Genomic DNA, 11,837 nt, shown 5'->3' with positions numbered 1-11,837 from the left:
GGTAGATACATAGTTAGTTATTTTTTATAAATGTGTCTTAAACTCATTGGGTTCAGGGTACTGTAATTTTGATGGAATAACAAAAAATAAATAACCGAAGTGCTAATGGTATTTAGTCAATAAAAGTTTGAGGAGAAGTCAGATCAGACAAAGAAACAGATTTAATCTAATGACAGAAATCAATTGTAGGTAAAATATATAAAATCCCGGACAAGTAATACTTGTTTGGTGTTGATTTTGAAAACTTAAATTGTGTCGGGTTTACGCACTGAATGTCAACGGGTAGAATGATCTATATACAGTTTTGCAAATATCAGAAGATATATATTATGTTTGCATTCTTTATTTAATTTCATGAATGGTTTAGACGACAACTATGAACTTAGTTCTGAACCATGTGTGCAGAGATTCGAACACATTGCGGTGTTTATGTTTACAATTGCTAATTCTGTCCGCAGAGTGAAGTTGTCAAGGGAATGCGATGATCTCAGGTCGTTGTACGATACCTAGATGGCTTTAACAACTTTTTTAGCCATTTCTGCTCTCATTCATGCTGCTATTTATTTTACTGATCAATTTCTAAAGGTAAGTTTACTGTAAATACCGGGAACAGGGTTTAGCCTAACATGTCATTCCTTGTTACCTTAGGGTAATGCATAACGAACTGCCCTGCAATCGTAAGGGGTTACCTACCTAGGTAATTAGTACCTAATAGGTATGGAGAAATACTGGCCGACTATAATATTCATAGAAATATACACACTACCTATCCATACCTGTTAATCTATATAACCTAGGTACTAGGCTGAGTAGTATTTTGAAACTTCTGGTTAGCCTATAGGTAGCCTACTAGCTAGTACCTAGTATGTTATGTTTTAGCCTAGGCTACCTACCTAGCTATTTTAGGCTACATCAAACCTATACCTAGTACTGGTACTTCTACAGAAGCATTCCACATGGACTGCAAGGAACGTAACCACGGATACGACATCCACTAGAGATTGGGGCGTCGGCGTCCAATGTATTTCGCCATGTTTAGAACTGGCCCCTGGTGGAGTTATTTACAGTCGTCCGTAGAAATATTACGTAAAATTCTTGTTCAGTAAGTAAAACTGCATAGAAAAACCGCAACTGCCATAGTCTAGGCCGCCGCGGATACTAGGGCTAAGTAGTACCCTAGATCTACCCTAGTACTACCTAGGTACATACCGAGGCTACAGTAGAACTTATGTGGTTACTCCACATCAGGTATTAGCTAGGTAGCTTGGAAAGTGATAATTTTGGTAGATCCCTATATAGCTACCTATTACTAATCCGCAGCGGCCTAGACTATTGCATTTGCGGTTTTAGCTACCTACTATGCAGTTTTACCTCCTGAACAAGAATTTCAAGTAATATTTATTCGGACGACTGTAATTAACCCCGAGGGGCTTGTACTAAACACGACAAAATACATTTGACGCCCCAATCCCTGGTGGCTTTCGTATTCGCGGGGACGAACGATGTGTTTTAGTTGATTAGGTAGTAGGTACTAGTATCAAGAATTAAGGCAGCTAAGCTACTGTTATTTTGGGGAGGGGGTTTGACTTTAATTAAGCTCAGAACTGATAGGTAGCTAAGGGTAAATGACTTAAGCGGCAACATAGCTGCCACCTCTCTCAGAACACAGCAAATTCAAGTACTTTTTTGGGAAGATGGCCGCTTTTCGTTAAAGGTGGCCACTATCTATGTCGCAGCTCAGTCATTTACCCTAGGCTACCTATGTTATTGTATATTGGCCAACCTGGAATGCTATCGTGCATGCGCAGTGCTATTCTAGGTATAGGGAAGATTTTGGTAAAAATTGGAGTTTCTTTTACCAGTGGTGCGAGCAGGCACCAAGGCCTTCAAGGGGTCCCCCCGTGCGAGCAGGGTCGTACCGCCCCGACTAGGCTTAGTAACACGCTGTTAGGTTTGTTTGGGTATGTTAGCGTAGTATAGTTTCTTTATAATAGCTTCCTTGCCAATTCCTTCTTTAAACAAAATATAGCTCCCTAATGACTTGCGCATTCGTCGAATCATTCCATAATAACATGGCAGTCCGTGCCAAGTTACCCTGTATGGTATTTCTATATAAGCATTCCGCATCGTTCTTCCCTGCAAATACGAAAACCACCAGGAATTGGGTGTCAAATGTATTTTGCAGTGTTTAGTACGAGCCCCGGGGTGGGGTTAATTACAGTCGTCCGAATAAATATTACTTAAAATCTGTTCGGGAGGTAAAACTGTAACTGCCATAGTCTAGGCCGCCGCGGAATAGTAATATAGATCTACCCCCTGTAGTTTTACCCCTGCATACTACTACGGTAGTATGTATATTGGATCAATCCTTTATCCCTATTTTCATTATGGCAAATCCAATTGAGGGCAAATGTAAAAGCATGGACCACAAAGAGAGATCCTTTATTACTTAATGTATATTTTTGGTAAAACTAATGAACAGCTCCGGTCAGTTTATTACCTATCTTGGAAATTGATTTTTCCTACAGCCTAGTACTTTCAAGAAGCGATTGGCTAAGGAAAACTGTTATTGGCTAAAAGGAACTGTACTAACCTACCCTATTGTAACCAAGGTAACCTAACCTAGTAGGCTTTGTTACGGACCCCCATAACACTGGGCATGTGTGATAGCATTCCAGGGTGTCCAGCAGACAATGACATCAGTTCTGAGGTTAGTTACAGTCGACCAACAAAAAATAACGGTAATTGTTCCTGCACGTTATACAAACCCTCGGTCCCTTACATTAAGAATTACTTTCAGCGTAGACTGGAATACGGCTGTTAAATTCTTGAACAAGGTGGTTAGGCAGTAACTATCATCTTGTAGGTGGGTAGGTGCCCCTCCCTAGACGTAAACGCTCCACTTTGTTTTTCAGTCGTCTTCCAATGAAGACTTATGTTTGTTAGCTCTCAATGAATAGTCGTTAATCATAATTTTCCCGGTGGAATCTTTCTTTTATTACTTTGATTGAATATGCATATAATTGTGTTTGATTTTAATATTTAATTGACTTTAATAATTAATATACAAACCCACTTTTTGTGATAGCCTAGCCTTGCTAGCCACCTTTCTTCTTCTTCTTCTTCTTCTTCTTCCTAGCTTAAACCCATTTTCATATAGGGTTGCCGTTGTGAATGAGTTGTCTCCATCGATTTCTGTCTTGTGCCTTGTTCTCATTTATACCTTTTAATACCATATCTTCCCCTATTCAGGGAGTCCCTGGGTTACGACGGGGGTTCCGTTCTTGAGACGCGTCATAAGCCAAAAATCGTTGTAAGCTGGAACATTGTCAAAAATCCTAAGAAAACCTTACTTTTAATGCTTTAGGTGCATTCAAAACTAGGTAAACTGCATTCTTATTGCATCTTTCATCAAAAAAACCTTTAAATATTGATTATTTTGCATTTTTGGTGTCATATTTCATCTGCCAGATCAGCGTTTGTAGGCATCGTAACTCTGGAACATGCGTCGTAACCCCTGGAAATAATTTTTATGATGAATATAATTGAAAAGCGTCGTAACCTCGGAAACGTCGTAAGCCAAGACCGTCGTAACCTGGGGACTGCCTGTACAATCACACCATCTTTTTCTTGGTCTTCCCATTTTCTTTCTAACTCTCACTTCCATTTCGATCGTATGTCTTCTAACATGACGTTCTTTTCTTTGTAACAGGTGTCCATACCATCGAAGCCTTCCCTCCTGCATTGTTACTCCTGACATCCATGTCAACATTCTCATTTCTGTTATATCCATCTTCTTCTCTGTTTTCCTCATACTAGCTGTTTCTGTTCCATATAACATTGCTGGTCTGACCACCGTCCTATGAATTTCCTTCAATTTCAGAGGGATGTTCTTGTCACAGAGGACCCCTGATGCAGACCTCCAGTTAATCCCATCCTGCCCGAATTCGATGTCTCACCTCTTGTTCCATGCTTCCTCTATCCTTTAATATGGACCCTAAGTACAGTTAAAGCTCGACATACGAAAGTCCCTACTTACAAAAAATCCAAGTTACGAAACTGCTAAAATTGGACATGCCAGAATATTCTGACTCGCTCACCCTTTTTAAAAAGGTGTCGGTAGAATCTGGGGCGAGTGAAAAACACTACCACAGCAGCCTCTCCAATTAGCCTTTTCACATCAAAACCCACCCTTTAGAAAAAGGGGAGACGTGCTACGGCTCACTCCCTGCTACCACGAAGGTAGTGTCAGGGACGACATACCTGCAGATAGCATTCTAGCTTGGTGACTAAGAAGGGTGGGAAAGATAGGGTGGATTTCACTGGGCGACACAGCTTCCTCGCCCAGAAATAGATTTTTCCTACGTCAAAATTTTCCCTCTGTTGGGGCGCAGCCGTGTCGCTCCGTGAAAATGTACCAGGACAAAACCAGAACTGGCCTATTGCCGAACGATATAACAAAACAGAAGGGCAGAAACCGGCCCAGGGTAGGCATGATAACGAAAACAAACAAAATAAAATCATAATGAAAATCAGTAAAACTATAACGGTGGGTACCCCCGATGAGGCACGAAACAAACAAAAAGACACGTGCTCGAAAGGAAACCCCCATGCTAAATATGAAAATAATAAACATAAAACATATACATGATCGACAAAACTACCATCCAAGAAAAGACAAATAAAGGGTACTGATAAACTACTCGGTTTACGAGTATGGAAGACCACACGAAATCGAAACGACACAAAAGGGGGGGGAACGCGTTAATGGCGGCGCGCAGCCGCTTCAGCGAAGGCGACGCCAGACAAAACTCTAAATAAAAGGGACCATGAAGGTCAAAATCACTCCCTAAATAGTGTCAAACAAAAAAACCAGTACTACTTTACTTGGATGTAGAAGCAGATTGACGATCCATAATTAAAAAACAAGCCAAAAAGGCAGAGAAAAATAGAGCGCAAAAATTACGTGCGGCTCTCGAAATGGCTATCAAAGGAATGTCGTCCCTGACGCTACTTCGCGGTAGGGTTTTTGATGTGGAAAAAGGCTAATTGGAGAGGGTGCTGTGGTAGTGTTTTTCACTCGCCCCAGATTCATACCGACACCTTTTTAAAAAGGGTGAGCGACGTCAGAATATTCTGGCATGTCCAATTTAGCAGTTCTCTGGTATTTTAGCATATTTTACCTAAGAAATAGTGCTAAAGGAATGTATTTCACGGAGCGACATGCTTCCTCGCCCAGAAATAGATTTTCCTACGTCAAAATCCCTTTTTTGTTTCTGTATACGAAATAATTCAGGTTGCGAAAGGGTAAAGTCTGAGATTTGCCTGGACCACTGAGAACTATTTTAAAACTCATGCGCCGCCAACTGAGTAGACTCCGCCACCATCCTCCCGCTCTCCATTGGTTCCTGATGCTTGTTACCGCCGTAAGATCCTTGCCTCTCCTATTGGTCAGCATACATGCCTGCTATGTAAAGGCATTCCTTGACTATTTTTTTGCGGGCAGCGTTATTGTAAACACTGAAATTCGTTTTGTCACCATATATTCGTTTGTTAACGTAAATTCGTGTTAGTGATTTGCTTTCGTTGTACTGTAAGTTACTTTATCGTGTTGTGTGTGAACTTAATTACTTACGTTATTATCCATGGGTCCCAAGAATGTTGCTGAAGTTCACGGAAAGAAGAGGATGCTTTCTGTGGAGAACGAAGATGGAGATAATCAAGAAGTGTTAATGTTTCTGCCATTTGTTAATGTGTTTTAGTAAAGTTAAGTGCTCATGTTTTCTGCCATTTGACCTCCTCCCTGGTTGCCACTTTCGGAGATCGCTCCCTACCTCGAAAGGAAAGTTCCACCTTTTACTACATATGTACATACATGTACGTAAAGTATTCTTTTTTTACCATGTACACTAATGCACTTTATTTACAAGGTACGCTTTCTACAATAAAGGTTATGTTAGGTACTGAATGGTCCAAATTGTTGTATTTCAATGTTTATTGGTCAATTTAGCTTTATTATAAAATTTACTGTGGTGTTTTTGTAGGGTTTGGAACAAATTAGGCAATTTCATACATTCAACTTACCTGTCAGATATATACATAGCTATAGACTCCGTCGTTCCCGACAGAATTTCAAATTTCGCGGCACTCGCTACAGGTAGGTCAGGTGATCTACCGCCCTGCTCTGGTGGCAGGGCTAGGAACTATTCCCGTTTTCTAATCATATTCTCTCTGTCGCCGGCTGTATCAACATTGTTGTTACTTCCTCCTGACTAGAATTCGTTTTTCGCAAAGCTTTTTGATCATCTCTCGCTGATATTTGGTGACGTACTTGGATCGTTGTTTGGCATTCGCTATCGTGGACTGTTTTTGGACTTGGTTTTTGGATTTTGTGAATATGTCTGATTCTAGTGTTAGTTTTCAGAGTGTGTGTGAATGAGGGCTGTAAAGGTGAGGATTCCGAAAGCTTCGGTAGATCCTCACACTAGTTGTAGAGGGTGTAGAATGGTTTGAATGTTCAATTGAGAATACATGTAATGAGTGTGAGAATCTGAGTGCACAAGAGTGGAAGAATCTAACTTCTTACTTGAAGTTAGTTGAGAGAGATAGAGAGAGGAAGAAAACCCATAGAAGGTCTGCCTCTCATGATTTACTTTCTAGCTCTGTAGCTTCTTCCTATGATGATAATGACCATTCTGTTTCAGCCCGTTCACAAATTGCTAATCCCTCTAGTTCGGCTTCGGAAATAGCAGAACTTAGAGCTTCCCTTCAGAAAATGCAGGAAAAAGTCGCAGCATTGGAAGGTAAGGAAAGTGAATGTGGCAGTGATATTAGTGTCCCCAGTGTAGTGGAGGGGGCGTCTGGTCGTCTCTGCGACGCTCCCCAGGCCTAGACCTCTTCCAAGCTCCCTGGCCCGGAGGAAAGGAAAGTCGAAAGCCGTACGGGGGGGTTGTGGAGAATCCCAACGATCAAGCGTCCCTTCGGCAGAATCGATCGTTATCGACTGCTAAAGACCGCTATAAGAGGGTCCTACGAGAGTGCTTTTCGTCGTCGAGTTCGCCTTCTCCGAGAAGAGGGTGGAAGGAGTCGAATCTTTCCCGTCCTTTGAAGAGGAGTATGCAAGAGCTGCCAGGCGCCAGGCGCCTGCTTGAACATGAGATCAATTCGAGTCCCGAGCGCTTCTCGGAAGGAGGAGCGCCTTCGGTAGTAAAGAGGGCGAGGAATACAGTCAGACTCTGGGACTGGAGGAGATCCTAGAGCGCCTTACAGACTCACCCTCTCCTAATTCGGAGGATTCCTCAACCAAGAAAATTTTGAAGAGTATGCAAGAGCAATTAGCCTTGCTAGTAGGAACTCGTTATAAGGAACCTACTCGTAAGAAGGATGATAGGCTTCCTATTAAAAGATCTAAAGAACTATCTCCTGCCAGGCGCGACGCATCCTTCAGGGGAGTTGTCGCACAGGCGGCCATCTCTGGGGCGGTGCGCTAGGCAGGCGAGAAGTAGGAAAGGAAGCTACTCCTGTCAAGAGTAAGAGGGCGCCAACCAGAAGCCAAACTCCGAGTAGGCGTAACGAGCCAGGACAACATTCAAGATCTTCAATCAAGCGCCAAGAGCTGGATGAAGAAGAAGATCCTGTTAGGAGTAGAGCACTTATAAGACGAAAAGCGCCCTACTAAACATCAGATGGATACTCCTCCCAAGCACCAGGAGTATTCTGAACTAAATACTCCTCCCAGGCACCGGGGGTATTCAGAAGATTATACTCCTCCCAGGCGCCAGGAGTATTCGGAACTTAATACTCCTACCAAACGCCAGGAGTATTCTGAACAAAATGCGCCTAATAGAGGCCATACTCCTCCCAGGCGCCAGGAGTTTTACGAAGCTTATACTCCTCCCAGGCGCCAGGAGTATGCGGAACTTAATACTCCTACCACGCGCCAGGAGTATTATGAACATAATGCGCCTACGAGGCGCCAGGCGCCTGCTGAAAACCCACCCGGAGTATTCGAGGCGCTTTGCGCATGCCAGGCGCCAGGCGCCTGATGAAATGCGCCTGCCAGGCGCCAGGCGCCTGATGGAAAATGCGCCTGCCAGGCGCCAGGCGCCTGCTGAAAGCCAGGAGTATTCGAGGCGCTTTGCGCCTGCCAGGCGCCAGGAGGATCCCAAGCACACTACTCCTCCCAGGCGAGATACTCCTGCTGTACACCAGGCGCATTCCTCGTATGAACCTGACACTCGGAAGAGAGTAAGAGAAGAGTCAGTAGAAAGGAGAGAGCCTTCTCCTTCCGAGCCTCTTAACCCAGAAGATGCCTCGGAGGACGAAATGAAGGAAGGATCTTCTAATTATAAAAGTCCTTTCGTCCCTTCTGTTGGAGGAATATGGAGACTCTTGACACCAGCTGCTCCCCCTTCACCACGTTCGCAGTTTTCGAGCACGAAAACACTCAAGTCTTCCTCTTTCCTTAAAATGAAGCCTGCCATTTCTATGAGGAGAGCGCTACAATCTCTTGACTCCTGGTTCAAGAAGAAGAAGGAGTTAGGAAGGACGGTCTTTTGTATGCCTCCGCCAAACTTACGGGAGGAGAGGAATTTGGTACGAAACGGGAGAGGATATGGGATTGTCTCTGTCCGTTTCAGCCGAATCAGATTTCTCGAGTTTGGTGGATTCGTCTAGAAGGCACGCCTTGAATGCAGCGAAGGTTACATGGGGGCTTTCGGAAACGGACCACCTCATCAAAGGTTCTATTTCACACCTTAGAAGTTTTTAACTTCTTAGATTGGTCCCTTGGGGTTCTGGCCAAGAAATCTCAAGAAAATGAACAACTCGACCCAGAAACCCTGAATTGCATCCTAGCCTGCATTGATAAGGCTGTTCAGATGGATCAGCTGAGGTATGCTCGCTATATGGTGCAGGAGTTTTAAAGAAAAGAGCGGTGCACAGTGCTTTCCACACAAAGGCCGTCTCTCATTCGCAGAGAGCCGCCTTATTGTTTGCGCTCTCTGAACACCTTTTTCCCTCGCAGTTGGTGAAGGACATCGCGCATTCTCTGACGGAAAAGGCCACCCAGGATCCTCCTTAGACAATCATCAAGGGAAGAGTAGGCCTGTGGCTAGTGAGGAGAAGAAAGTGGCTCGCCCAGCTCAGAAACAGCCCTTTCGAGGAGGTCTTCCAACTAGACCGATCGCCAGAAGGAAGTCAACCGATAAGAGGGGCAGGTCTTCCTTCCGTGCCTTTAAGAAAGGGAAGTGAGAGTTCTGTCCTCCAGACACCCGTAGGAAGCCAGGCTACAGTATTTTGCGAAAGCCTGGGAAGACTTAGGAGCCAAACACTTGGACGATGTCGATTATCAAGAAGGGGTATCGACATCCCATTCAAGGACATTCCTCCCTTGACAACATCTCCGAGGGAATTGTCCGCCAGATACAGGGACCAGATGATGACGGACACTCTTCGTCAAATGGTGGAACAGATGTGGGAAAAAAGGGCAATAGAACTTGTACTGGATTGCAACTCCCCGGGGTTTTACAACCGCTTGTTTTCTTGTAACAAAAGCCTCGGGGGGGGGATGGAGACCGGTACTGGACGTAAGTTGCGCTGAACAAATTTGTCGAACAACAGAAGTCAGTATGGAAACGTCTGCCTCAGTCCTTGCAGCACTACGGCAAGGGGATTGGATGGTGTCCATAGACCTTCAGGACGCATACTTCCACATCCCGATCCACCATTCGTCGAGGAAGTACCTTCGATTTATGTTCGAAGGCAGAAATTATCAGTTCAGGGCCCTGTGTTTCGGCCTGTCCACGGCTCCTCAAGTCTTCACAGACGTGATGAAAAATGTAGCGAGACACCTGCACTTGAAAGGGATAAATGTCTCAATGTACCTGGACGACTGGCTCATCAGAGCCAGGTCTCAAAAGCAGTGTTTGGAGGACCTGTTAATAACACTGGAGTTGACAAAGTCTTTGGGACTGAGCGTGAACCCTCGAGAAGTCTCAGATGATCCCCAGCCAGAACGTGGTTTATCTGGGGATTCAGATGTTATTCGGGGGTCGGGGTTTTCGAGCTTTTCCATCGCAAGAGAGACTAAAGAAAGGCTGTGCCACAGTATCGAACTTTCTAGGGAAAGAGCGCACTTCGGCGAGGAATGGCTGAGCCTTCTGGGACCCAACCCTCGCTCGAACAGTTCTTTCTCCTAGGGAGATTACATCTTCGACCGCTTCAGTTCTTCCTAAGAAGAAGTTGGAGTTGGAAGACAGGTCAGCTATCGGATACGTTTCCAATATCGGAAGAAATAAAACAAAAAAAAAATAATCATTTGAAGTGGTGGTGCTTCCACTAAAGGAAAACAAAGGAGTGTCCCTGCAAGTACGGAACCCAAGCCTGACATTGTTTTCAGACGCCTCGGAGGCGGGCTGGGGTGCAACATTGGGACCCAAAGAAGTGTCAGGCACCTGGTCGGCAGAACAGGTGTCATGGCACATAAATTGCAAAGAGCTCTTAGCAATTCACCTGGCGCTAAAGAGCTCGAACACTTAGTCAGAGGCAAAAGTCGTGCAGATAAATTCGGACAATACGACAGCTCTGGCTTATGTCAAGAAGCAAGGAGGGACGCACTCTTTGATCTGTACGAGCTGGCACGGGATTCTACGATGATTTGGGCGAACCAAAGGAAGGTAATTCTTCTAAACAAGGTTTGTTCAAGGGGAGAGGAATGTGAGAGCGGACAGACTGAGCAGGAGATTCCAGGTCCTTCCCACAGAATGGACCACTCCACTCAGAAGTCTGTCAGAGCCTGTGGCGCCTTTGGGGGAAGCCTCAAATAGATCTTTTCGCACATTCCTCTCCAAAAGGATAGATACATTTTGTGCCCTGGTGGGAGGATCCCCGGGCTTATGCAACAGGACGCCTTTCTCCTGGACTGGTCAGGAATAGACGTTTACGCTTTTCCCCCGTTTCAAGATTCTGGGGGAAGTAGTCAGAAAATTCGTGGCATCCGAAGGAACCAAAATGACTCTGATCGCTCCGTATTTGGCCAGCTCAAATCTGGTTCACAGAGGTGATGGAAATGGACAGTGGACTTCCCCAGATCTCTTCCAAACAGAATAGATCTGCTCAAACAACCCCACTTCGAGAGGTACCATCAAAATCTACCCGCGTCTTGCTCTGACTGCCTTTCGACTATCGAAAGACTCGTCAGAGCGAGAGGGTTTTCTCGCCAGGCAGCAAATGCAATTGCTAGAGCCCGCAGATCATCTACGAGACGAGTGTACCAATCGAAGTGGGAAGTTTTCAGAAACTGGTGTAGGTCGAAGAAGCTGTCCTCTTCCAGTACCTCTGTGACCGAAATTGCAGATTTCCTTCTGTTTCTTAGACAAAAGTCGCATCTCTCGGTACCAACTATTAAGGGGTACAGGAGTATGCTCTCAGCAGTCTTTAGAAACAGAGGATTAGATCTAACGAATGACAAGGATTTGCACGACCTCATTCGTTCATTCGAAACATCTAAATCACGCGAACCTAAGGTTCAAGCTGGAACTTAGATGTAGTTCTTAAATTTCTTTCATCAGATGAATTCGAACCACTTCACACTGCTTCGTTCCGTAATATCACGAGAAAGTGTTTGTTTCTGATGTCTCTTGCAACGGCAAAAAGAATCAGTGAGTTGCACGCCCTTGAATCAAGAGTTGGCTTCAAAGGAGACTCAGCAATTTGTTCATTCAGTCCCTTTTTCTGGCCAAAAATGAAAACCCTTCGAATCCCTGGCCCAGGAGCTTCGAAGTTAAAGGACTTTCTAGCTTGGTGGGCAGAGAGGCAGAAAGATCCTGTGCCAGTTA

The 11,837-nt window shown here is 44.6% G+C and overlaps 1 protein-coding gene across 1 annotated transcript in view; it reads left to right on the top strand.

The window, feature by feature from the left end:
* Positions 1-403: 403 nt before the first annotated feature.
* The window catches only part of LOC135221209 (membrane-bound transcription factor site-2 protease-like), a 209,759-nt gene continuing 198,325 nt past the window's right edge, over positions 404-11,837 (top strand). The window contains exon 1 of the mRNA XM_064259029.1: positions 404-585. Coding sequence (XP_064115099.1) covers positions 511-585 — 75 coding nt within the window. The 5' untranslated portion in view covers positions 404-510. The remainder of the gene's footprint in view (positions 586-11,837) is intronic.

This window comes from Macrobrachium nipponense, chromosome 2, assembly GCF_015104395.2.
Source record: "Macrobrachium nipponense isolate FS-2020 chromosome 2, ASM1510439v2, whole genome shotgun sequence".
NCBI lineage: Eukaryota > Metazoa > Arthropoda > Malacostraca > Decapoda > Palaemonidae > Macrobrachium > Macrobrachium nipponense.
Note: the sequence above shows the minus strand (reverse complement) of the source record. Positions and strands in the feature narration are given on the sequence as shown.